The 27,995-nt window shown below is 46.8% G+C and overlaps 1 protein-coding gene across 5 annotated transcripts in view; it reads left to right on the forward strand.

Annotated features, from left to right (window-relative positions):
* LOC144098742 (uncharacterized) overlaps positions 1 to 27,995 on the forward strand; it is a 202,251-nt gene that overhangs the window by 165,218 nt on the left and 9,038 nt on the right. For 4 of the 5 annotated variants that reach the window (XM_077631590.1, XM_077631592.1, XM_077631591.1 and 1 more), the window contains exons 5-7: positions 11,622 to 11,812; positions 15,000 to 15,131; positions 17,348 to 17,492. In XM_077631590.1, coding sequence (XP_077487716.1) covers positions 11,622 to 11,812; positions 15,000 to 15,131; positions 17,348 to 17,492 — 468 coding nt within the window. The remainder of the gene's footprint in view (positions 1 to 11,621; positions 11,813 to 14,999; positions 15,132 to 17,347; positions 17,493 to 27,995) is intronic. The other variant, XM_077631593.1, reaches the window with a different exon arrangement.

The following is a 27,995-nucleotide window of genomic DNA, read 5'->3' on the forward strand; positions in this document are numbered from 1 at the left end:
CCTTGCTCCCTGATGGCGACACACAATAGAGCTGTTGGCAGATCGCCCACATAAAAATGGTCCATAAGCAGTCTATAGGCTTCGTGTGGACTCTATTGCCTTCATATAGATATTTCCTTTTGTCTATTCATAGTCTATATACTGTGTATACACAAACGTCTACAAAAAGTGTATGGCCATAAATCAATAGGTTGTCTATAGACTGTCTATAGGATCTGTATTGCCTATAGACTGTTGAGTTGAGGTATTGTATGCTACAGGTGGCATTAGCCTTGCTTAGTCTGCCGGCAATTGCTCCACGTAGCGTCACTTATGGTTAATAACGACCTAAAACCTGTCAGATCTGCCCAGCTATGCGCACAGTCACTTATAATAGTACATATTCCACTCTCGCAGTCACCATCTATGCACACATTCAATCACAGCAGAACAAAATCCACTCCAGAAGTCACCATCCATGCACATATTCAGTCACAGTTGAACATAGTCCACTGTAGTGTCACAATCCATACACATATTCACTCACAGTATATCGTAGTCCACTCCAGGAGACACCATATACGCACACATTCAATCACAGTTGACCATAGTCCGTTCTTGCTGTCACCATTTAGAGACCAGATCAGTGTCCTGCAGAAATGTTAAAAGAAGGTTTGCAGCCTGCCTTCTGCATGTCTGGTTTCCATTCGGGTAGACAATGTCCTGAACTGTGCTGTGGAGGGCTCCTGTCTTCTTGAAGGAAGCGAACATCACATACCTTCGTTGTACTCTGGGCAGGCAGTACATAATATAATGTTCCATATCCTCGCACACACCACATAAAGAACATAGCGGAGACGATGCCGTGCCCGTCTTATGCATCCAGGCAGGAGTACGAGCAGAGCCCGTGCGAGTTCGATATAATAGAGTGGCCTGGGATCTTCTCAGTCCCTTGGTCACACATGGCTTGTGGGGCGCACTCCAAAGGGTACTAAAATGATCGAGCCCTATTTCTCTGAAGACATTTTTCTATCTTGAGGTACTTTTTTTGATGAATTTCTTCACAGAGCTTTATGGGCGAGACTGTCTGCGACTTCATTGCATCTGACTCATATGTGAGAGGGTACCCATTGGAAGTAGCCTATGCTGTGCAGATGCTTTACTCTCTAGGGTTTTTCTGTAGAGAGTCTAAAGACTTTATAGACAGAAGTCTTTGGACAGTCTATAAACTGTCTAAAGAAATTTTTGTAAGGGATGGGCGGAATGAACTGGTGTCGATGGTGTGACGGATGCGAGACGCGTATAGACGGCCCATTGGTTTAGGCGAAGTCAAATGCAGAGGAGTACTGGAAGAGAGAGTCCACAATTGTGCCCGGCGTTGAGGAGAGCTGAGGATAGTGTTGACCATGCAAGTAACTGTACAGGCGCTCACAAAAGTCTTCGGAACGCCAAAGTCACGAAAAAGCTGAATTTCTTTACTACGCAGGGGCAAAATCAGTCATTCAGAAATACATTGTTTAGGTCGCGTAGGAAAGTAGGGAGCGCATCGATAAATTCGTTACTGCGTGCTTACACTGGCCAGAAATTGAACTTTCCTCTAGTTTCCCTGTTCCGAAAACTGCTGTGGGCACCTGTACGTTCAGTGGATGCAGGCTGCACGGGATCGGCAGGAGCTACCCAGACCGTTGCCACTACGTTGGCAACTGCCGCTGTTTTGGAAGTACCGAGAAGGAAAGATTACCTTGAAGAAGATCGTTCCATTCTTTCATCTCTTAGTACTTTAGGCACTGATGGCCATAGTCGTTATACGATACTGGTATTAAAAAGTCCTCTTGCTATTCGCAGCGCGTGAATTACGTTGGGAAAAGCTCAACACACATAGTTGACAGAAAGTCAACATGATTGTATATTTTTAGTGCACCAGTAAAATGCCGCCGTGATCACGCAATCCAGTTTGAGGCGTTATTTTACGGTCCACGAAAAGTGTCGTTATTTTTACGGTGCAACTCTTCTGTACTATTTCCACGCGTTCAAGATAAGTGCAGTGCTTGACCCGTCATACATTAATACAGTATTTTATGTGCCACTGAAAGCAATCACAAACGGTTACGCTAATGACTTAATATGAATTATTCGAGCAAAAAGCTGGTCGCGTCAGGAACGCCATTTCGTGTTGTACATTTCACCATGCTCAACGCCCTCTGTGGTGTTTGTGAGTACCAATAACGAAGAAGCGGTGTGAACGCTGTAAGTGGCAAGAACTTTCCAATCCCCCACCGTGGGTATGTGCCATTAAGCTTGAGGTCATCATCATCATCATCGTCAACTTTTCTAACTCAGCTCATGCCGTTGGTCACATATATAGAGAGCTGATGTCATCTGGTGACGTCATTTGTTGCTCGCTTTACGGACGCTGCGTTCGAATTCGGCATCCGACGCTTCTTGTGGATCCGTACGCAATCACCACCGGTCCGGAGACGTCCTCCTGAACGCCACCGGGAACGAGTATATGCATCTGCATAAACGGCGCATTCTGGTTGCAATCAATTTTTTTTTTGGTTGGGAAGACCCGCCGCAGAAGTCCGTTGTAACGCCGTCACAGCGACAAGTCCTGGTAAAACCACAGTATGCCGCAAACGACGCCGGTGGGGCGGCTGGCGCCACAGCAGACATTGCTTTTTCTAGTGCTTTTCGTTGTGGTATTCCGCGCCCCGCGCAGCCTCCGGCCTGAGCTGCAAAAGAGGCGAAGCGGTCAGCGGCACAAGAGGTGCGCTTGCCCTTGTCACGTGCTCGTGCTGCAAGCCAGCGCCGGCACCGACGGACAAACGGCAAATAAACTCCGTCGCCCTCCGTTAGGGGGTCATTAATCCCACCCCACTGATCTTTTAGATATGTGTTAGACCAATAAAGTTTCTCCAATCCAATCGTTCCTTTCGTTTATATGTAGAACATGTTTTTTTTTTGTCTGAAATACCGTGTCTTATTCTGAGTCCATTGTGGAGAGTGTTGGGCAGATGGTTTTTTTATAATCACAAAGTGAACAAGGGAGGAGAAAACCTCACACTGCTTGCAAACGTTTTGACAAGAAGACTTGTCTTTGCCCAGGCGAAGACAACCCCATTTGTCAAAACGTTGGCAAGCACCCTGAGGCTTTCCCCTCCCTTGTTCAGTTTGTGACTGCCCTATTCTGGTTATGCGAGGAGTTTCTAAACCATTTCCCATGAAACAGACGCTTTTTTTACCAACATTTTATTTCATCATGGCTGGTGTGATATAGTAGATAAATTTGGCTGGATTTTCTCACTGCACAACAAAGGCATACTCATGCAAGATAAACCCGGTATCACGGCTGAATAACGTTGAATTTCTAACCTCAGCTTTATGTTCGTGTTAAATTTCCCGATCATTTCTTCAGTGCTATCACTGTCATGGTATAATAAAGAGTTAAACCTGGCACTAAAGCTCTGAAAATACTCATGTTAAAATTTGAATCGTTAAGTACCTCGTGTAATTCTTTTTTCGTTTGTGGCACAGGTATTGGTTCTCCTTAGCCAGCTCGCATATAGTCTTGTTGTTATCTACAGACCTTTACAATTATGGCTTCGTGTGCATCGCCTTGTTGCTCTCTGGACAGTTGTGCGAACCTGGCGCGAGCAAGGTGGAAGTGGCAGCACGAACTTTGTGCACCTGTTCGCAAAAGTGTCCTTTCTGACATCTGCGTGTGCCTAAAGAACATTTATGTAGCCTCTGTCAATGTGCTTGTTAGCGGCCAAACTCTATCAAGCTTACTCGTTAGCGCTATGCAGAATTCAAAAGCATTCTCGAAACTACGGCCTTGTTCATGTGCTTTGGTCATGTTATGGAATCTTATCACGATGACATTGCTGTCGATATTACCAGCAAATGGTCAGTGCTATTCACTACACTACGAATTGCTGCGTAATCTGGCTTTCCAGCACGGCAGTTGCTGTGATGCCGGTGTAAGCTTAAACTTGCTAGAGAGGGCTGTTCGAAATACAATTACCAGCTTCTTTCTGTGCAGCATGTATAAATGTAAAAAATAAAGAGAGGAAGACTAGAACGGGTTTAATGAGATGGGTCGAACTGTTGAGAAGTGAGGCTCCTGATGTGCTATGTCAATCTAAACAGCGCGGCTGGAAAAATAATTTGAAATGCCGCTCGCGTTTTCATAGCACCTTATTACTGGTCAATTCTTTGGCTTCTTTCTTTCTTTCTTTTTTTCCACGCGTCACGCACATTGTGATAAAACAGGAAAGTCGTAAGTGTTGGGTGCATTTTTTTCTATGGCTTGGCTACCTACAAAGTCTGTGACACCAGACACTGGAGACACCTGGGTAGCGCCGTGCACTTCAGACACCTGCCAATACCTTCTCGTATTAAAGTGTGTAGATAGAGTTGATTTGCAAAGTTCCCTCGCCATCACTGAAATGTACCGAAGCAAATACTAACCCGAAAGGAAGAAGAGACACGAAAGTGGTGAGGGCAGGTGTACTACGCTTATTTTTCGCTCGCGGAAATGAAAGTCACCTCGAGCGACAGGCGAAAACGCCAATTCCGACAATAACAAAGCGATGGTCGAGCAATGTTCTCTGCTTTAGCGAGCTATAGCACCTCGCGATCTTATGGCGTTGCCGTGTTACAATTCAGGCCGACTGACACACGATGCCAGGAACTAGGTGAGGACATGAACGGGACATGCACACACCCTCGTTGCGTGTGTGTGTCCTCCCTGTGCCTTGTTTTCGCCCATGTACAATGCGGCAAATGTGGCTCAAAGGAAAGTCCTCAGCCCATGGCGTCGATCCATTGTCATGACGCCGCGGTGAGACGCCTTTGGCTGGAGGCCCTCCTTCGAGCACCATTTGCAGCTTCGCTCTTGATTGTATCCGGCAACAGTTCCTACATTGCCTAACGTGGCCCGTTTACGCGAGGACACAACCGCGCCTCCGCAGTGGCAGGTGTACGTGACTGGTCCTTCGAGGCCACCTGCGCATGAACATAAGTTAGTGCGGGCAGATAAAAATAAAACAAAATAATATAGCCCAGCTCTGCGCATGTACAGTTGGAACCTCTCGGACGCGCGGATGCCCAGGTGGCGCCTATACTAAAACTGCCCGCACTGATGCCTCTAGCCTGGTGGAGCCCACCTGCCAAGGGAAGTTTCGCTGTGGATTGTCGTCCAGCAGCACGCAGTCGAATGTGCAGCACTGAAAAGGGCCCTGCACACACCAGGAACACTGTGAACTCAATAGATCAAGGAAATTAGTCGCGCCTTCACGCATCGCCGCTAGCCGGAGATAGGAAAACACCTGCCGGGCCAGAATAGCAGGTCTATACACAATTTAGGTTTAGGTTTATGAATGTTTAACGTCCCAAAGCGGCTCAGGCTATGAGCGACGCCGTAGTGAAGGACTCCAGAAATTTCGACCACCTGCGGTCCTTTAACGTGCACTGACATCGCACGGGGCACAGACCTCTAGGATTTCGCCTCTATCGAAATTCGACCGCCGCTGCCCGGATCGAACACACGTCTTTCGGGTCAGCAGCCGAGATCTAGCCATTACCACTGAGCCACCGCGGCGGCTTAAGTCTACATAATTGTTTTGCACGCAGCTGGAATCGTTTCTTGTTGTAATTTATAGTGTTCGTCCTGAGCATTTTAGAGCCTAAAATGAAGTCATAAATATCTGGTTTTTGTGTCTAAAATAGGTATTCGCGGCTTAAACAACCGTTTCCACCTAACTGTCCTCAGAGAGCTTCTTTCTTTATTTTCTCGATTTGCAGTGTTCATGATGGGCCAAAAAGCGAAGAGCAAAATGATTGGCTGTAATCCCCTGCATAGGCTAAGCTTTCCTCGGGAGGCTGTCTTTTCAAATAGAAACTAATTATCAATGTATGCAATAAATGTAATATGGCATGTGCGTCAACTCTATTTCAACGTCACGTTTGCTGGTGGGTCGCAGACGAACAGCAACTAGTAGATGAGACTGACGGGTTTGGATCGTTGCCCCACGCAGTACAGTCGAGCTGAAGTGAAACGCAATCAGCGCGGCGTGCTGTCAGAACACACGCTGTGCTGTGCTGCGAGTCGTATGCTGTGGTTGGGATCACGTGACCCGTTTATTCTCATACTTCGGCCTGAGCAACCGCATGGCAGCAGAATCCGACCCACGCCTGTCGCTCTAACCGTCGACGACTGTCACTGAAGCCATGCAGCATTGGGGAAGCTAGAGCTGATCAGAGCTGATGTGCAAGCACCGCCACCAGGTGTCGTGCTCGTTAACTAGTTTGCCCGTAAAACGCGTCCTAAACTGCACCTTCGCACTTGCGCCGCTGTCCACGGTTGTTTGCCACGATAACAAACCACTGTCGCGACAATTATATTGGTGTGTCCGGCCTCGTAATTAGTTTCCACCGCTCCAATAGCTTCCCCAATGCTGCACGCTTTTGATAAGACAGAATACTGAAATTGCGCAGACGGCGTGACGTCGCGAGCGTAAAAGTTTTGATTACGTTCTATCTTTGCGCAGCAAGAGGCAGAGTTCATTTAAGGATTCCCAACCGTGCAGTCTGTGCAACGGGAATGAACTGAAACGCGACTGAAGGGAAACTAGTGTACCGTCTTCCTTGATTAAATTATGTGGAAGAAGCTGCAATATGAAAGAAGCCATTTACCAGTCTTCTCTCTGATTGGTTGATTGAGCTCATCCGAACCTCATGTCCGGCAGTTCGGGTCACCAGCGTATCACGTAGTTAAGCACTTGTACTCCAGAACACGGCGCCACTATGATACCAGGTGCAGGGAAAAAAAGAGTTGTCAAATGAGACAAAGTATCCTCGTCACAGATCTAGATGTGCATCGCAGAGAAAACGTGGCAGTCTGCAGAGAAACGTAAGCAAACCTTTTATATTTTTTTTGTGCGTGTGTCTTAATGAGTTCGTCAGACGCTGGGAAACAGATAAATAACAGTAAGATTTATTAGGCGACCCATATGCGGTCCAGCCTTCAGTGTATAGCTCTCGTTTGCGCGTCCATTGTCTGGTCTTGTATTTCGAGCTTGATGGCATAACACTTTCAGAGCAGAACTAATGTAGTTACCTCTGAACTAGCGGTAAAATGCGTAAGTGCGAGCAAGGCAAAGCTAGCAAAGTGAACAGGCAGCTTACTTCTGCAAGAAAGTTCAAATCAGGCGCTAAATTTAATTGCGCGATTCGCCACTGGAGGGCAGTAGCAGTACTCGCTGAAATGTAGGTCAGACAGGTGAGTCTTAAATATCTTTTATTTACGAGAACGTATTTTACTTGTTTGGGATACAAAAAAATAAAAAAGTGTGTTTTTAGAATATATGTTATTATAAGTCACCTTTAAGCGTATTTGTTTTGATTACGCACCGGTGGCGCCGCTTATCGTACCATCACGAAAATCCAGCTAAAGGAAGCTCTCGCTTCACGTAATGGCGGCGTCCTCGAACGAAGTATGTTATTGTTTCCATACATCTTTTAGCGTCTTGTTTCGCGTCGTTACTTGTATTTATAGACCGTGACGTCACTACGTAAATGCGGGAAAAATATGTTTCGCATAATCGCAGGGTTTTAGCTGCCATTGTCGTGCTATCGCTTCCGATAGCGAAGGCTGCCGTAAGCCTCCGAAACGAAAACATACAAGAAACTAGCTTGGCAATCTCCGCTTTGTTGGTGGTCACTGGAGCGCACCTTTTTGCGATCGGGCCGCGGTGTTGTAACTCGCGCGACGCGTTCGATTTTGCAGCCTCCTGGGGTGCGCCACCGAAATTTTACTCGACGCTCGGCAGCAACCGGGTCTCAAATGTCTCTCAATCGACCTATTGTTGAGTGCCTGCTTATCTCGGGCTGGCAATCGCGATCAGCTGATAAAAATTGCCGCTGCTGCGTTTGTCCTCCTGCGACTGGCCAGATTTGGTCGACTAACCAGTTCACCTTATTCTCTTTTTCGAACCCATGGGCGCGTTCAAACCCGGGAAGAATTTCCTGCTGTTCGGCGATGGGGAGCGGTGTATGTTTACACCATTGGCTGTGACGCGCGTTTGTTTCCTTTTTCTAGAACATGCTAACTCCTTGCGGTCGTTATCGGTCCTTGACTGCGCTGATTTTTGTCGCGAGAAGTTTCGCGGCGCTGTATCTTATCCTCCAAATTTTGCGGCCGCCGTTCCCCGATCGCCTAGCCCAGCCGAGGCTTATCGCCGTCTCACATCTTTAATCGTATTTTTACCGTCTCCCGTGACGTTGCATCGCTGGGGCCTAAAATATCCGCGCTGGAAACAACACCTGGCGTGCAGCTTTGTTTGCCTTTTTTTTTTATTCTCTGTCTGCCCGTGGCTTCACTGCGTGCTCTGATCGAGTTGAGCGTGAGTACATACACTCCCTTTGCGACTGCGTTCTCGCATTCCATTGTAGCTGACAGATTTGTATTGTTGTGTTTCCGAGCGCGGCCGGTCGTTGGGAGACCGCTGGCGGACTTGACAAGTGCTATCTGAGTGCGGCGTTTTGATACGTGCGTTCGCGTGGGGTCATGCTGTTAGATTTGTGGTTTCCTGCCATGCCTCCATAGTAACGGGTTCCGAAAAAAAAAAAGTATAATGGAGCGCTTTACCCTTTGAAAGGGCGCGTTTCAAAGGGCTACATGAAATGTACGGTTTGAAAAACGTGTACGGTGCACACACTTATAGACCGGACGGACCGGCTGTACTCTGCATGTCATGGTTTTTTAGGCGCTATGTGGTGCACCTTTCGGGTCATGCTGCTTTTAGCTGTCTGCTTTGAAAGCCATGCGTATTCCAATATTTTTGAGGTTGCTATTTCTCCTAAAGCTTTTTTAGGTGAGAATACAGTTGATCGGCTTGTAGTCTCAAGCATTCACGTTTTAAAGGCCCTGTTCAAGGGCATTGTGTGCTTGATGGTGCTGTTCAGGTCAGTATGGCATGCCTTTTTGCTAAGTCATGCTTGTTACTGAACTTGCATGAATGACTGGCAGTTAATTCAGCGCACTTTCTTCATTGAGGCCAAATGTGGTTTATGAAGTGTAGAGCTAAAAACTGGAGGTAGGACAAGAATATTTTTTCTGAATGAGTTTTTCATGTACAAATAACAAATTGACTATACGTTGAGGGCATGCTGTGAATAGTGTAGTGTAATTCCTTCGAAATAGAATATTTCTTGCACAGACAGGGCCTCTTGCTAAGTGATATCTCTCGCAATGCAGCACTGCAGATAAAATATTAGTACTGCAGGAATGACTGGCTTTGCTGCACAAACTTGCCCATTTAGTAGCGAAATATCTCATTGCTTTGTGAATCACATTTGAGCCACCCTAGTTGACTTCATAATTTTAGAATGTGTGATTTACTAATGGCATTTTTTTTTTCAGGATCTCTGATGGTTTGCCAACATGGCCACATTGAATTGTCTGCTCAAGCAGGTCATCAAATTATGTCTGCACCCCGTATTTCTTCAGCTAAAATTGGACGTTGCAGGCACACATTTGCAAGCACATCATCTGTTTTTACTGCAAGTCAGAAGACTTCCGTCTTTCTTGAGGAATTCCAGTTCCATTGAGCCCGCCAAAAACAAACTGGGCAGTGCACATGAACAATTAAGACCATTTTGTGCCTTATTTTTTCACTTCCAAGTGTTAGTGTGCGGAGTATTGGTATTCCCGGAACATTTGTGGTTTGCAGTCTTATGACTTTATTTGCTGCGTTCATCCCAGTTCCCAAACTGGTTGCTAGATGCTTGGTTGAACTGGGTCTCTATGTATCTTACTTGCATTTGTGCAATTGATTACGGATTGTATTTGATGGTAACCCTATGTTGTTCTAATGTGACATTGTCACCTTACCATATTCTTTAGCCTGTGAATATTGTGCCATTTGTTGCTGCAGCTCCTCTTCTTGATTAAATAATTTGTTTCATCGCTTTTATGCAGTTTCTGCTAATTGCAGCGACTATATATTTTGCGCCCTCTATTGTCAACACTATGCAGAATATCATATGCCATATCCATTAACTTTTCTGAATTTGTGTGTCCGGTTTCATTGTTAGTGTCTGCTTGTTATGGTGCATCATATGTTTTAGTGCTGTGCTGCCTTAATTCGAAAATTGAGTGTATGGTCCTTTTTCTTAGTGTTCTGCAACACCTGACGTCATCGTAAGGAAGCATTTTCTTTTTGTTTCAAGTTCTTTTTAGACTAATCCATTTATTCGTTTTGTGAACTGATAGCTTCAGTGTGACACCATGAAATTAGTTCACACTTTTGAATATCTATATGTAACTGTTATGCCTGTTCCTATGGGAAATTGTTGCATTAAGAAAGAGCAAAGCAGAAAGAGAAATTAAGTTTTGAGGTCACTGAATATACCAGTCACTTTGGATGCAAGCATTAAACATTGCCCATAAGACAGCACTAAATGCAAAATAACAAAGCAACCTCTGTGGCTTATCATTGTTTCTCCAGTTGTTACCACCATGCTGTCATGTGAAGAATTTTCCCATTTCACAAATGTTGTATCAGCATACAAAATATGCAAGGCTTGTCTGCAGGCATTTTGCGTGCTTTGAGATTCCTTTAAAGTTTTGCATGGTTATCAGCGTTTCAATCACTTCCTGATTTTATATTGTCCTTTGGGTCCTTGCTTGGTACGATCATTTTTTTCTTGTGCTGAGACGTCTCAAAAGCTCCCATGAGGTAGTCAAATGTTGTCTCTTTCAGTAAGTGTACATTCCCCCATACTGCTATGCCATTTCAGCTGCATGTTGCTATTTCTTGGAGAAAACTTGTCTCTCGGATTTGAAAGTAGGAACTGTTCATAGCGAACACAAGCTTCCATTGGTAAATTTTTTGAGCCATTTCCCAGGAAATGCTGTTCGGTCACCTGAAACTTCTAAAAGACATATTGCGATATACTGGTGAACATGATCGCAGTCAGAGTTATGTATTGACTGAAGATTCTCTATAAAACTTCTTTGTGGCTGAGAATGACATTCACTGAAAGTGACGAAGGATCTGTTCCCATTCCTGTGATAGGTGAATACATAATTAGAGAGCAGCCATGCCTTGTTTCATTTCTCTCGTAGACCATGTGAGAGCCAGCTTGAGAAAGTTCCTTTACAGGAGTGTGCATTGATGAAGGCTTTTTTGTCTGGAAGTTTTACTACTGTATCTTTTTGCATTCAACGCTACTACTGAAAAAGCTTAATTTGTATATTACTTATACTCCAGGAGGTGAGTTGATAAAAATGCCGGTCACTGCATACTGAAGTTTTTGTGAACAACGTGTTAATCATTTCAGTTTTCTGTTACCTATGAAACCAGGAGGTTAATGGTTACTGCATGTCTACTATGGCATTCCCTCCTGTTGCATGGCTAGTGTATTGTTATTAGTGTAATATTAGTTTGCTAGCATAGTATTGTTCATGTATTTATGCAGCAAAGTGAGTGTTTTGTTGGGCTGGAAAGCTTTGGAATGCATCAGAAATTTTTTCTGCCTAGTGGGGGCTGGAAATTGTTTCTGCAACTTTTGCTGGCAGCGTGCACTGACCTATTGCCTTTCGCTGTGCCCTTGCACGCTCTTCCTCTCCTGTGCAGACTCGTCGGAGTATGCGGGGTTTGGTGAAGCCCGGGAGTGCGTCAACTGCGGCGCCATCTCCACGCCCCTGTGGCGCAGGGATGGCACCGGCCACTACCTGTGCAACGCATGTGGCCTCTACCACAAGATGAACGGCTCCACCAGACCCGCTGCGAAACCACAGCGAAGAATGGTACCGCTTGACATAAAGGTCGTGTGGTCAGCCTGTTGTTGTAGTAGTAGTAGTAGTAGTAGTCTTTGCCGCAGTAAGTTTGTGGTAACATTTGTTACATTAGAAATAAGTTGGGCGGACTGCTTACCCACTCCAGCCTGATGGATGTTTAGTGGGAAATGATTAAAAGGGCTTTCAGTAGATTAGGGTAATGGAATTCAGTGCAGCTTTGGTAAACTTCAAGCAGAACTAAAAATGTGCAAATTTCCGGGCTGTAGCTTCAGGTAGTAGAGTCACAGCAAAGATCATGGGTTCGACCCCAGCTGTGGCCATATTTTTTGATGCAAGTGAAATACGAAAATGCGCGTGTGCTGTGTAATGTCAACAAGTGTCGATGAACTGCAGGTGGTCTAAATTAATATGGAGGCCTTCATTGTGGCTTCCCTCATAGCCCATGTCGCTTTGGAACGTTAAATTCTGACAATTCAAAGTTAGCAAAATGCAGCAATTGCATGCTATGCAGCTATGTTTCTTTTCATGCTTTCAAATGACAGTACTGTAGCCTCTACAGTTTTCCTCCTGGCATCTATTATCATCTGTGAGATGGACCAATATTCCCAGTGTAGTTGTGACTGAACTTCCTTCAAAATAGGTTTTGTGGATTTTACGCAACAGCGTAATAAGCTCGTTTGGTCGAAAAGCCGTCGGCACAGTCGGCGCCGCGTGTCTGAAATAATTGGGAACTGCGTAAAAAAAGATCATGCCAGCAGTTTTCCGCAGAATGTTCTGGATGGTCTCATATGATTCAGCGTTTCCTGCAGCATAAACTTACTAGTGAAGTTAGAGCTTAGCTCATGGCAGGGATTCGAACCGGCGACCTACAATCGGGGTTGCGTAAAAAAAAACGTATCATGATAATTTGTGGTTGCAGTGATTGATGATTGATTGGCATGTGATAGGCAATGATGAGTTAATTAAATCATTGTAATTAATTGAGTGATTAATTAAATGAAAAACAAAAAAAAATATTGGAGGACGTTTAAGCGTATCCTTTAAGAGCGGAACATGACAGCGTGTTGCAGCACTGCCAGGGAGTCTACGGAACGCCATTGCCCGTTCAGCGTGATACCTTGCCCGTTAAACAAATCGCTTGGAGCCTCTAGGAGGCCTCTCAAAACAGCCCATCCGCCGCCCGAAGAGATCACAAACGGGCTGTACCGACAGCCCGTAGTAACTCTGCTCCTTGAATTGGCCGTTGTGGGTCTCCATTGTGATTTTAGAGGAAACGAAAGGCGCAGTAACTGGCTCACATATCGGTGCACACCTCAGCCATGCTTTGAGAGGCCTCCTAGAGACTCACAGTGGTTTGTCTAAAACGCAGGCATCGTGCCGAGTGGGTGATGACATTCTGTGGACTCCCTGGCAGCACTGCAACACGCTGTCACATTCCACTCTTAAAGGCTAAGCTTAAATATCTTCGTAGCATTTATTTATCTTTTTCTGAATTAAAGGTGTGCATGAAAAACAAGCTCAGCACAGAAACTTGTTCTAAATGCACACAACAAGCTAGTAGGAGGTGGGGAATGGGCAGCCTGTAGGGAAAGACAACCCGCGCATTGCATTCATCGTTGTAACCTGTATCACATGCAGAAACATTGGTGCTCATACTGTTGCATTCTGTTCATCTTGTAGCGGAATGAACACATTATAGCTGTACACAAGTCTTTGTGAATGCAAAAGTGAAAGGCTGAAGTGATGCATCTCTGTAAGCATTATCTTTCTGTAGTTGATAAAGGAAGCAGTGCTGAAGCCTTAAATACTCTCCACAGCACTGTAGCACCCAGCGTAATGAGCAGAGGGTGCAGGTCACAGCTTGTGGTATTCCATTTTTCAGTGTGGGTACAGGACTGGGCAAGGCTGTATGCATAAAGCTCAGTGAAGTGATACAGGGGTTGCCTGAAATCTCAATTACATCATGGTTGCATGATGGGAGGACGTGCTTTGTACACTGCTCAAGGTGCATGTCGTTACATTGTTTACTTGCAGCAGCACAGTGCATCTTGAGAGCGTTAGAAGCGAGCAGTAATTCTGTGCATGCCTTAGGTTTGCCAGTCACTCGTCAGTTGAGTTGTCTTGCAAAAATTTAGTGCATTATGTACGAAAGAAACTTCATTATCATCAGCCTGTCTAGGCCCACTGCAGGATAAAGGCCTCTCCCATATCTCTCAGACTAATTCAGACCTGTGCCAGCTGCAGCCACGTTATCCTCACAAACTTCCTAATCCCATCCATCCGCCTAACTTTCTGCTGGCCCTTGCTACGCTTGACTTCCCTTGGAATCCAATCTGTTGCCTTTAACGACCATCAATTACCTTACCTTCGCATTACGTGCCTTGCCCATTTCTTCTTGATTTCGACTAGGAGGCCATCAACTTGTGTTTTTCCTGACCCACTCCACTCTTCCTGCCTCATTATGTACTATCATTTTTCCATAGACAGCTTGCTGCTGTGTCCTTAGTTGTTGAACCTTTTTCGTTAGTCTTCGCATTCGTGCCCCGTCGATGAGTAAGGTAAAAAAGCAACTTAATATCGCCGTTACAAATGATGCGTGTAGCCGGCACATACACTGGATCTTGGGGCGGTGTTTAATTACTAATTGCTGTGTTGAGCCTAACTGGCCAAGTAACCCTGCCTGTGAACACGCATTCGAAGGCCCTCGAGCTACTCAGGATGCTGATTGAAGTGTTGGCCTCAGACCAGCACATTGTTTTCTGGCTTAAACACAAGTGAGTGGCAAAGCAGCGCTGGAGCCTTAGGCTTTTGCCAGGCCGGTGCTAGCTGCCAGCCGGTCATGGACAGACTCTTTATTCAGTTCTCTTCTTCCTCATACAAAACGAGCACACATAGGTAACAAGTGCTATTATGCCAAGAATTATTGTTCATTGGAAGTGCAAATATTATAATGAGCTGGGTAAGCGCACAGTAGGGATCTGCTCTGTGAGTGTTTCCTAGAATGTGATGAGGCTGCTTGTGGGATATTTGCCTGACTTTGAGTTTTCATTAACGTATGAGCTGTTGCCATGTGAGAAACACCTCATAGCAGTGGGGTGTCCCTTATTGTGTCAGCTCAGCTCTGTCTGAAAGAAAACTGCATTATGAGTGCCACACATCATCTTCCGTTGTTGTTCTTGTTGCATTCAGCTGTGCCTTCGGTTTTTGCCAACAGCAACCCAGCGTTTCCCGTCGAGTCGGCCTGTGCTGCTCGAACTGTGGTACCACGGCCACCACCTTGTGGAGGCGGAACAATGAAGGCGAGCCTGTCTGCAACGCCTGTGGACTTTACTTCAAACTCCACAATGTGAGTCTCGCCCAAACAAGCGTGCACTTCGTACACTTCTTCGACATTCAATGTTGTGACTGATTTTGCTCAGTGGAACCTTGTGAATTTTAAATTGCTTAACTCAAACTTATGATTTATTCAAAAACAGATGCTTTCGTCCCATTAACATCAAGCATATTGAAAAGGTTCCTCTCATTTTTAGCTCTGCAAAGTATGGCATAATGTTTGCTATCCTTTGAGTTTTAATTATTGACAGTTAACTCTGTTGCACACTAGCTTAGCTTCATTTTCTCAACAAAGCACCACACCACTTCAGCACAGTTTTATCCTACTACTCGCTTTGCTGCTTTTGGGTCAAACTTAATACAATGAGTCCACAGGGCCATAATTCACTTGTTTCTCAGGAAATTTATTTAGCATATATTGTCATATATAACGGCGTTTTTTGACAAAAACACAAAGACATCCATTTGAAAATAGGAGGCCGGCCTATACACTGGGTCGACCTGTTCACAACGTCTAACATGGTTTCGGGTGAGCCATGGGTAGAACGTGCCCTGCGCTGGCGCTGTTCATTTGGCCGCTTACGAGGCTGTTTATCCAGACTGCACGTTAGTGTGGAAGGCAGCAACATGAGCTGTTTTATCACCTTTGATCTCCATTTGCCTACGACTGATGGCCTCGCGATTCCATCACTACGTGTCTGTTGCCTTGAGCTGTGGGTATGCTGTAATGCCAGTAAAGCATGAAGCGCTGTAGACATGCATCTTTTTACTTTGGCTAACCATAGCGGTGGTACGGTGTTGACTTAATTTGGAGTCAACTTTTTTTTTTTGGGCTATTGAGAGCTGCAAGTTGGTGGGTTGACTTGTATTCGGAGTTGACTTATGCCCGACAATATATGGTATTTATTCGTTTTTCTTTACTATCAATCCAACCAGGGCCAAGCTAGGAGTGCAAAACAAAGCAAAAAAAATCCTCTTTCACAGACACACAACGAGTAAAATCAAGTACTAGATGCCATCAGTATATACTACTGATTTAAATATGCGGAAAAGCAGAAAACTGCTCCCAGGTTTTTACATTGACAACTTAAGCTGGGAAAATAATAGGGAAAAATATCTTTGGCAACGCTGAACATCCCACAGTGGTGGGTTGTTCCACTGGCCACAGCCCTTATGGTGGACATAAGGACAGGTTGAGCTGAAGGGTAGAAAAGACGCTTATTCACTGAATGCATGATGTAGCGTGTACGTGTCAACCGCTTTTGTGGGTCAATGTTAACTTGCTATGAAGATGATAGCAAAGCACTAGCTGCAGACCAGAGTGACTTGTGAATGACTAGCCAGTCTTGCCAGCTGTCGTGCTTGTTCTGTGCTTTACGGCTGCTTGAAATTGGCAGGCCTGTATCACATCTAGTGGTGGTCAGGTTTCCAGACAGCGGGGCTCGAAGAGGCTGCGCAGGTTGGTGACCAGCACAAAAATAGGTTTTTGCATCTACTATTATGTCGTGTGTATTATTTTGTTAAAACTAAATTTAGTATATGTTGGCTTTCATGGCAACTAAAAGAGTGCAATGCTTTGTTATAGGTGTTTTTTGGCTATAGCAATTAGATGTGACATTCATTTATGAGTATCTGTTGGCTTCCCTTAGTTAATTTGGACATGCAAAATTGGTTAAAATTTTCTATTCACCTGAAGTTTGATTAAATGACACTTTCGAAGTGTGCAGTGGATTAAAGGTTTAAATAGCTCCTTACTGGTATCCCTCAGAGGAAAACTATATCACAGGTGTAGTCTGCTAGTACTCGTCTATGAGGCTGGAACTTGGAAACTAAAAAAAAAAGTTTGACTTGAGGTTTAAGAAACAAAGAGAGCAGCATGGATTAGAGAACAAGCAGGAGTTAGCGATGTCACGTCTGAAATTAAGAGATGGAAAGTGACATCTCAGAATAAAAGTCCAAGGAAAGGGAAACAGTTGGAGGTGGAGCGGCCAGGTTCGAAAATTTGCTGGGGTAAGAAGGCCATGGCTGGAGCTGAACTGAGATGATGAGGGGTTATTAGGAAAGGCCTCTTGATTACAGAGGAACTAAATTAGCTGATGGGGTTGAAGGCTGAGATTAGGAAATTTGTGGGGAGAAGTCTCGGACATAGATGGTTTGATGATGATGATGATGATGACTTGTATGCCCCTCTATTTCCTTGCTGACGAGATACACTTGAACTCTGTGCAGATCAACCGGCCCTTGGCAATGCGAAAGGAGAGCATCCAGACTCGCAAGCGCAAGCCCAAGGGCAAGACCACTCCTGACGGCAAGTCACCAGTGGGCCCCGAAAACCTGTGCACATCTACGAAAGTTGAAAAGGAAGAATCTATGGGTAAGTGCCACCTGACCTAATGCTTCCGGTATACTTTCAGTGATGCTGCTGTTAATCGACACAAATACAAGCCAGAAAATCGCAGTTCGCATTGCCGTCAGCTTGCTTTAAATGGCACAGAGCTGCACTGCGGTGCATGCTTGAAGGTGATAATAATGTTACCAACCGACAGTTGTCACCGAGGGAGCATGCCAAGCAAGCAAGCAAGCAAGCAAATTTACACGCACGTGAAACGCTGTTGCTCTTTGCAGATACTTTTGAAGCGAAAGCTTTACTACGCTAGGTTTTCAAGAAGGCAGCGTCAGTGCAGTCACCTGATAGGCGTCATGTGGTGTCACGTGGCAGGTCATGTGACCTACTGACGTCATCACAATCTGCCCACCGTGGTAGGTGGCAACTGCCCCATCGGACTGTGAGCAACTTCCCTACCGTGGCAAATGGAGATTAAATTGACGATTGGCCGAGTGGCCACGTGACCTTTTAACTTCATCTGCTGATTCAGCCATCTGATCTCAAAGCATCCCGTCTAACCAGTGTGGGGTTGACTTGGGGAGATAAGTATGTTTTCCCCACTCAATCGCGGCTGACACGGTTCAAAGCCGCCCGGACCCCACCCCGTGATCGCGTACGCTACCGAGCGCTCGCCGACCACGGCGGGCCTTGCTCTGGGGGAACAAAGGAACGACACATTGGCTGACACAAACAGGCATTTATTGCTACAGAAACAATAACACCAGCTAGCAACAAGGTACGCTAATGAAACAAGGTTGTCCGACTCACCAGCAAGGTTCCGAGCGAAACAAAGCCCTTTCTTGAGTTGAACGAGACTGCTCAGTTCGTGCGAGGTTACAAACAAACAAACAAACAAACAAAAAAAAAACGGGCGGGCAGCAAAGTGCGCTCCCTCTCAACGACACGGTCCGGTGGTCGCGTCTCTTTTAACGTGGTGCAGGCAGCTCCGAAAGCCTCAGGCCTAACTACCACTCCGACAACGACCGTGACCACAACAAAGACGCGAAACGGGTTATGTGCGCGCAGCCGCGAGGAGACGTCAGCTTTGTGGGGTGGTCCTACCCCGCTCACTGCTCAAAGCAGCTTCTGAGCGGTCAGCGCCCACCGTATCGGACGGTGTCGGAGCGCCCGGTGCCGAGCTGCAATACCAGCGAGCTCGTAGCGGCACCCGTGGCCCCAGGCCACCCGGCTCCCGGAGCCGCGACTCCCAGAGTCGAAGAAGAGACAGTAGAGAAAATATATACAGAAACTCGGACCACCCACGCGGCTTCCGTACTCACTCGCTTCGGGCTCGGCGACTCTGCGGGCGCTAGGCCTCGCGCTCCCTCGATGCGGACCAAGTGATTCTCGCGAAGAATCTCCAGGGGAAAAAATGTGCTGAGCATGTCGAAAAGTTCAAAAATGCTGCAGCTCAATACACCTCGCACTCAAGAAAGCATGCCGCTGGTCCTAGCGATCAAAATTCACTCTAGGCCTAGCACTTGTCAAGTCCGGACAAAGAGCATTCCTCGAACCGAACCGACAGTCGTCCAATGTTCCAAGAGCAGGCCCCATGTTGAGCTGCCAGATGTGGGGTTTGAATGGGGAAGATAAGTACAGTAAAACCTCGTTAATTCGAACTCTCTTTATTCGACATCCCGCGTAATTCGAAGGTTTTTGGCGGTCCCAACAGTTTGTATGCAAATTTTGCCGGATTATTTGAACAGCCAGCGCGCCCTCATCCGGATAATACGTCAATTTAAGCCATGGCCTCCGTGATTTTTCAATAGTGCCAGTCTCTGAGGCCAGTATAGTTGCCGGAGTGGAAGCCAGGCGGCACTTTAAATCAACTTCCTGTTTCCGGTGCTTTGTTGTGCCTCAGTGATCTGCACCGGTTTTGGGGGCTAGCTTTAGTTGACAAAGCAACAAGCAGGTGCCACTAGGTCAAAATTTTTCTGGTTCCGTTTCCGTTTTTGTTGTTTGTCTCGCTTGTGGCAGGCACTGCTCGTTGTTCTTTATTGTTCGGTGCCGCGACCAGGCGAGTACTGTGCTCTGCTAGTTCTTGACCACGTGCGCGGTGTTGGTGTTAAGAAAATGCCGAAGTACAGAACTCTGACTCTCTGCCAGAAAGTGTGCCTAATTGAGGAGGCTGAAAAATGGACGAGCTCCAAAACGCAGTTTGCGGAAAAGCACAAGGTGCCTTTATCGACCCTTTCGACTATATTGAAAAATAAGACGAAGATCCTCGAGGCCTACGGGAAGACGCATTCGACGAAGCGGACAAGGATTCGTTTTCCTACGTATCCGGACATTGAAGACGCCTTGATAAAGTGGCTTCAGCATGCAAATGCAGCACACCTGCCTGTGAACGGCACGCTGCTGCGCGAAAAGGCCGATGAGCTTGCACTGCGGCTGGGCCATGAAGCATTTAAGTGCAGCAACGGCTGGTTGTCCAGATTTAAAGACCGCAATAACCTCAAATTCGAGACAGTGTGCGGCGAAAGCGGGAGCGTCGACCCAAATGTTGTCGAGAATTGGAAAAGGCATACATTGGCTCCGCTGCTTCAGCAGTACGCGGAGGACGATGTTTACAACATGGACGAGGCCGCATTGTTTTACAAAATGCTGCCTACGAAGACGTTTGCCCCAAAGGATGCGGTAGTCACGGGAAAAAAACAACCCAAGGACAGAATAACCATTCTGTTTGGTGCGAATATGTCCGGCAGTCACAAACTGCCGCTGCTGATCATAGGAAAAGTGGAGAAGCCTCGGTGCTTCAAGAACGCACGACTTCCTCCTAAAGATGACGTGCTGTACAGAAGCAACAAAAAGGCTTGGATGACGGCAGCGCTGTTCGAGGAGTACGTGAGGCACCTTGACCGTAAGTTTGCTGCCGCGGGACGAAAAGTTGTTTTTGTTGTTGACAACTGCCCAGCCCACGCCGACATCCAGAACTTGACAGCAGTTAGGCTTGTCTTCCTGCCGCCGAATGTTACAGCTCTGTCGCAGCCTATGGACCAAGGCGTTATTCTGCAAGCGAGGAAGATTTATCGCTGCCATTTACTTAAAAGGATCTTGTTGTGCTACGACAACAGTAAGCAATATTCCGTGGACCTACTGGGTGCCATTTGCCTAATCGTGTACGCCTGGAAGCAGGTGGAGGGAGATATGATCAGGCGTTGCTTTATGCACGCCGGTTTTTCCAAGCAACAAGATGTCAGTCCCGAGGATGCATCTGATGCCAGCTGCACACTGGATGATGAAGGAGAGTTATTGTGTGCGCGCATGACCGACTTCGACGAAGAAAGCGGCGACGGGAGCAACGGATTGACCTTTGCGGACTATTTGAGCGCCGAACTTGATGCCCAAACGTCGTATGCCGACTTGGAAGGAGAAATATGTGACAACGGGCCTTCCAGCGAAGTTGAAGGCGATGTTGAGCCCGCCCGAGCGCCAGCTTTAGCTGCAGTCGTCGAGTCGCTGAACGTTGTGCACAGTTTTGTGGAGTGTAGCGGCGGTAACAGCGAATTGCTGCGCACTGTAAGCAGACTGGAGGACGCAGCCTACGGTGCGGCTAACTACCGCGCCAAGCAGTCGCGCATCGATGACTACTTCAAGTGACCGTTTTTCAGGCGAAATAAAGGCGCAGTAATAATACAGCCACGTTTTGTACGTTTATTTCTCGTTTTTCGTCCATTTTTGATAATTCGAAAACCCGGTTAATTCGTTGATTTTTCGCGGTCCGACGGACTTCGAATTAACGAGGTTCCACTGTACGTTCTCCCCACTCAATCGCGGCGGACACAGTTCAAAGCCGCCCGAACCCCACCCCGTGATCGCGTACGCTACCGAGCGCTCGCTGACCACGGTGGGCCTTGCTCTGAGGGAACAAAGGAACGACACATTGGCTGACACAAGCAGGCATTTATTGCTACAGAAACAATAACGCCAGCTAGCAACAAGGTACGCTAATGAATCGAGGTCGTCCGACTCACCAGCAAGGTTCCGAGCGAATGTTCGCCCGCGCTAGGGCAAGGGAGATATACTCCGAAGGCCGGACGGGACGAGTACAAGAGCCTGTCTCCCCATCGCTTCCTCGCCCCGCCAGCGAAGAGCGGAGCCCCGAGCGACACGTCCGCTTGGGCCGAAGATCCCAGCCGAAGACCCCCCTCTCCCGCGCGCGGGCTTTGGCAGTCTCCGCGCCGCGATGCTGGCGCCCTCTCTTGCCAGTTAATGTAACGCACAAGGAAATGCGCTCAGCCTCAAGGTGAGACCGCCGCTGCACGGTGCCTCGCGGGGAAGCAAACTCAGGGGGCTGCAGGGCAGGTCCCCACACCAGCGACGCAGAGTCGGAGGTTTCTTCACTTCGGCACTGGACGCGGAGATGAGACGGAGTGCCGGAAGACTGACTTTGTGATCAGACTCAGCTACATGTGCATTTCATCGACGCTTTACAGACAGTCCGTTCGGCAGTGTGCCATGCAAAGGAAGCTTTCGCTTCTCACCAGGGTTAACCAAAGTTTAAACCACAGCTTTTTTTTTTTTTTCCAAATTATTGGCTAGTTCGACTAGTTACATGCACTGGAGGGGTTGCTTTGCTGCCGTGTTTTCAAAAGCGTGTGTATTTTTGGACAATGTGACCAAGATTAGTTGCGCAATAGCAGCGAGGATAATCGTATTTTCGAAATTCTAAAAACTGATATGGCTATTGCTAACGGCCAGCTACACATCTGTAATTGCAATCGGGTGCCTATCGATAAATGTTAACAAGTTATACAGTAGCCGACGGGTAATTCGGACTCCAATAATTTGGACTTGTAGCATATTTCGGACCTCGATGAGGCACCGTCAGTCACCCCATAGATGCGCATACATAGTTGCGATGGATATTTCCGGCTTCAAAAGTCCGAAAGTTCGATTATTCGGACTAATTTCAGTCGCCTGCGAGCCAAAATCGGCCATCTTATCAGCTTTGCGCCGGCGCAAACGGCGCCATCTTGGATTGAAGTGGATTTACGCTGCAGTTGGCTTGGCTTGACACACTTTCGGTACCTCATAGTTGCCAGTAGAGGTCTCTGCTATCTCTCACTTCGAGGTGGCAGCCGGATTGTCATTGCCGCCAACTTGCTTTTGTCAACGACGTTGTCACGGGCTGTTATCGCTTGTCCCATACCTTGAAAATTGGTTGTTGGGGGAAGGAAATTGTGCACGAGCTATGAGGCGGGAAGGGATAAAGGAGGGACTGAGAGAAGAAAGTGGAAAGAGGTGCCGTAATGGAGGGCTCGGGAATAATTTCGACCGCCTGGGGATGTTAAACGTGCACTGACCCCACAGCACACGGGCGCCTTTGCGTTTCGCCTCCATTGAAACGCGGCCACCGAGGTCGGGTTCCAACCTGGGTACTCAGGACCAGTAGCCGAGCACCCTAACCACAGAGCCACCGCGGCGGGTCTCATACGTTCGCCTTAAGCCGTTTCGTAACTTGGGTTTCTCTGACCGCGTTGACCAAGCTGCGCTCGGTCTTCACGAAGTTACATCTGTTCGCCGTTTTGTGATTGCGTCCAACGGTTCCGCCACTTTGAAAGAAAAGTACCTTTGCGTGTGTTTAACGAGCGGTGTGGTGCACACTCGGGTTGTGGACAACATGGCCCTGCCGGGTCCGTCAAAGAAGCGTGGGAAGTATTCCAACTAAATGCGGTGACTTGCTGTCTAGCGTGTACAGTGAAAGCACAACTTTGGCGCAAATACAGGCGCAAATCGTCGCCAGTGAGAGAAATTTTCCGCAAGGCAAAATCAGTGACATTTTAAGCCGATTTCATCTCAATAAAGTAATTTTTTTGTACTTCACGTATTTTTCGGACTGTTCGATTATTTGGACCATTTTTCGAGTCCCTTCGAGTCCGAAAAATCGGTCGGTGACTGTATATCTGAATTTAGTTATTCATGTTACTGGTTAACATGGTTCACCTGTTTTTGACATTTGCCAACACTGCTATTACTATGCCGCAAAAGGCTTCTCTTTACCTCAAAACCCTATTTTTAAAAATTAGTGGTTGGCTTCCCTGAAACGCCTAGTATATATCAAGACAGGTGCCTGTCTACTGTGCAGTGTAAGTGCACGTTAAAAAAACTCCAGCCGGTCTAAATCAATTCGAAGGGGCCCTCGACTATGGCGTCCCTCATAGCCGCTGTGCCACTTAGGGACATAAAACATCACAATTCAATTTACAAATTAAAATAATTATTTTGCTCTGAATGAGTTGACAGGGTAACTCCTATCCTTCCCATGTATTTTAGGGCATCTTCTAGTACATTTTAACCTGATGGCTCTAAAAACTCTGTTATGCAAAAAATCTGGCGTCAGCATTGTGAGTGAAAAATCATGGGCATGGCTCTGGCAGGTGGTCCCCATTGAGCAACCTAGGAGGCAGGTGGGCCACCTAGATCATTTGGTCTTGCAACAACATCACAACTTGCCCGCCAGATAGTGAGAAAACTGCCCACTACAGCAGGTGGAAGTTAAATTAACGATTGGTCGCTCGGCAAGAGCAACCTCGGCCGCACAAGAGGCCCACCGCTAGGAGCACCTGCCATCGCAGGGTAATAGCACATCGCTTGGCTATTTGGCAACATTTCCTGACTAATTTACTTCCTAGGCACAACGTCCATACTCATCACTAAACTCATCTTTGTGTTTGTTTACCGGTCGTTTAGCTTCCTAGGCTCTTTTTGTGACTTGCTGTGCTGCTTAGTCAGCAAAGCAAATTTGACGCCGGTCAGCTCCATTCAGGCGGTGGAGAGTGATACGGCTTCAGGTTCACTAAAAGGCCTATAAAACCCCGTTTAGGCTATGCTGCTACTGCTAAATTCGAGAAGAGCATCTGCTGTTGAAATCCTTAGTGCCTCGGATACTAGAGAGGAATTTTTTGGCACTTGCTTCCAGATGATGCAAATGAAGGACTGACAGGCTGACATGGAGTCTAAGAGCTCTAAGATTGTTGCCAGATATTTTACTCCAACTGAGCCAAGAAACATTCAGTTTCAGTCATGGGATTTTGTTCCAGAGGGCATATAAAACATTGCCTCCACAAAATACAGGGCCTAGGCGGCTGCTTTCTGCTTTCCAGAACTATTCTTCAGGGAGAAATGTACAGTGCAGGAAGAAGTGGGATACTGGAAAAAGGTGCAGAAAAGAATGTACTTTCACAGGCGCAACAAAAGAAAAAATTAATTTTTTTTTGCGTGATAGCGTTAAGGAGCTCGTGCTGTAGAAAATCCGGTAGCAGCGGGTTGACCGTGAGCAAAAATTCTTCGAAAAATCCCCTGAGAAGCAGCCTAGGAGGTAGGTGGGCCACCTAGGTCACGTAACCGTGTGGCATTATCACAACCTGCCCACTAGATCGTGAGCAAACTGTGCACCATGGCAGGTGGCAGTTAAACTAACGATTGGTAACGAGAGGTTGCTCGGGAAGAGCAATCTGGGTTGCATATGCCCCACCAGTGGCAGCACCTGCCATCGCAGGGCAGAGGCACATCACTTAACCACTGCACTTTAAGGCTGAGCTTAAGTGTCCCCTCCAATTTGTTCATATTTGTTACTTAGCCTGTCTCCTTAATATGAACATAGTGCTAACTCTTTACTTGTTGAGATGTTTAAGCCGTTTGTTTTTTTCTACATTTATTGTTCCTTTGAGTATGATAAGTTTTGTTAGAACGTGTAAATTACACCAGAACAGTTAAACTATTCTGTTAAAGCGGGTCTAAATATTTCATCATTTTGAGTTTGGGGCAAGGTGCGTTATTTCTCTGGGGCTGGACTTCTCTCAGGCTGCAGCGTGCTCTTGCCTCTTATCTGAACATGGTGTTCTTATCTCATGCAGTGGCTATGAGACCATGATGGGCCCCTTCCACAGTTGATGCCTTATCTTTGTGCTGACCTAAACCAGAGGCCCTTGATATGTTATCTCTGCTTCCAGCTAGGCTAGAGACCATTGATATTTTTCTTATCTCTCTGCTTTTGTTAGATGCAGACTGTAAGTGCAGGAGAAGACTACACATTTGTCCTCTTTTGCTGCCTTGATCTTGCCCTCTAGAATGGTTCTGCAATGCTTTTTTTTTTTTTCATAGCACCCAGTCAATCAGGTCTGAATCTTTTTTGGATTACTCTTTCGATTGAACAAGCATGTTTAAAGGGACACAGGGTGAAATAAGGGGGAAAGAGGGTGGACCAAGAATTTTTATTAATGAAGTCACAAGTGTGAAGTCTTCACGGATTATGTATTTTTGTATGTAGATTCCAAAGATGCCATTTAATTTCATATAGAACAAGCCCTCATGCACCCAAGTGTTTTAAGAAATTATGCTACAGGGAACTAGCTAACATGCATGCCATTGGTTTTTCTTGACATCAAGGAATGCAATGAGGGTAAAAGTATCCTGTTTATCATAGAACTTAAGATATAGAGTACTGAACTTCAGAAATGCGAAGGTATTTAATCCTATTACTGAAGTAGCAACTTCACTACTGTAAAAATACTTTTATAATTGCGAAGTTAATAATTTCATCCTTATTACATTGCGTGATGTTATTGAAACCTAATAGCATGCATTTTGGCAAGTTCTCTGCAGCAAAGTTTCTTTAGAGCTCGCATCCAAAAAATTTGCTCAACATACAGTTAAACCTCGATGTAATGAACTTGAATGTAGCGAAATCCTCAATGTAACGAAGTATTCCAGTTTTCAATTTCGCATCCATAGAACACCATGCATTTTCAGCTTCAGTGAATTTTGAATTTTCAATTGAATTTTGAATTGTGAATTTTCAGTGAACGAAGTGAATTTTGCCACATTTTCAGTGTAACGAAATTTCATTGCTGGCTGGAAACGAACCCGAGGAAAAATCGCGGGTGCGAGGGGTTGAGTGGAGCCCGTGCTGAAATGCGCATCGGAGCGCGTACGTAATATGAGAGCCACCCGGATTTCATATACAGAGCACATAGGCAGACGCAGCTATGACGACAATCATTTTGGAGAACGCTCCTGCTGGCCATGTCATCTGGGGCAGTACGGGTGAGGCTGGCACGAGCGTCTGCACAGCCTTGGCAGCCTGCCAGGTCAGCCCACGGATCTCGCTATCTCGTCCAAAACGAGCGTGGAACGCGACACGCTGCCTGTGCTTAAAAGCAGCACATCGCGTTTATCGCGTTTTACCAAACCGTACCAAGCCAAAGCATCTGTAAAGGACTGGAAGGGTCAGCGTCGTTTGCACACCCGTCAGCTGTGAAGCACGTCACACGATTCACACCTGTGAACCTTGCCTCTCACTCAGACAATGCGCATATGTGCAATATGGCACACACTCACGCTTACGGCAAAAAAAATGAGGAGCAGGGTGAACCATTTTGATTTCATTGGTTGATGGTTGGCGGACACTCTTCTCGCTCTTGCCTACATGGAGAAAGAAAGAAGAGTAAGAGTCTAGGGGGTGGGAGGGGGGTGGTGACTGACTGAAAAAGTTCATTTTTGAAATGTATACAGGGAGCTAGTGGAGCGGTCCTTAGGGGTCCGTTCCTTACAAATGCTAGGTGGGCTGCTCATTACAGCAGCCCATTGGCGGTAGCTGCTGCTCGGGCACGCCCGACCAGAGCCTTTTGGCTCATCAGGTCAGAGCAGCCGAGCAGGGCCGCCTCCCAGTCCTCCCGGGCAGGGTTGGGGATAGGGGGAAGATGCGGAGTTGATTGGCATTCCCATAGCATGTGGTAAATGTCCGAATACTTTAAATACTTTTCCCTGCAGTGCGGACACTCCCCTGTGCACGCAGGGTCGAAATGTTTGATTACTGCCGGGCACAGAAGTGTTTTAGTATAAAGGCGAAGGAGTAAGTGTTCCCCCGCCTTCGTTGAGGCCCTTGCAGGGCTTAAGAAAGATTGCGTGGCCGAAATGGTAATACTGGATGATTTCCTTGAAGGTAAAAGCCGGATTAATGTCGGAGTCTGCATCGGTGGGAGGCGAGGGTGATGCCCGGAGAGTGAGCGCGCGGGCAGCGGCGTCGGCCGCTTCGTTGCCCTCGAGACCCGTGTGCGCGGCAGTCCATACTATTGTGCGGGACGCGGGAGCCCCGAGATAATTACTATGTTGAAGAATTCGGTATGCCAAATAGGGAATAAAGCCCCTTTCGATGTTCCTGCAGGCCCCCCCGCGAGTCGGTAACGATGACCCACGAGTCCTGATCGGCGCCGGCGAGCGCGATTGCCACCTCTTCCGCATGAGTAACGTCTTGAGCTTTGAACGTAAGGCTGTTCACTGCGGTGTGTTGGTGAACGACTACAGCTGTGTACCAGCCCCCATGATGTGGGCCGGTGGCGTCCACGTAAAATACTCGTTATGCTTGTTTCCATAGTAGCGTGCCAAGGCTTCCGCCCGCACGAGGCGCCAGCCATTATGGTCGTCTCGTGTCGTTGGTTGGAAAAGGGCGTACGTGCAGGGCGTATCTCCAGATTTCTGAGATGCGGG

This window comes from Amblyomma americanum, chromosome 7 (genome assembly GCF_052857255.1).
Source record: "Amblyomma americanum isolate KBUSLIRL-KWMA chromosome 7, ASM5285725v1, whole genome shotgun sequence".
In the NCBI taxonomy this organism is placed as follows: Eukaryota; Metazoa; Arthropoda; class Arachnida; order Ixodida; family Ixodidae; genus Amblyomma; species Amblyomma americanum.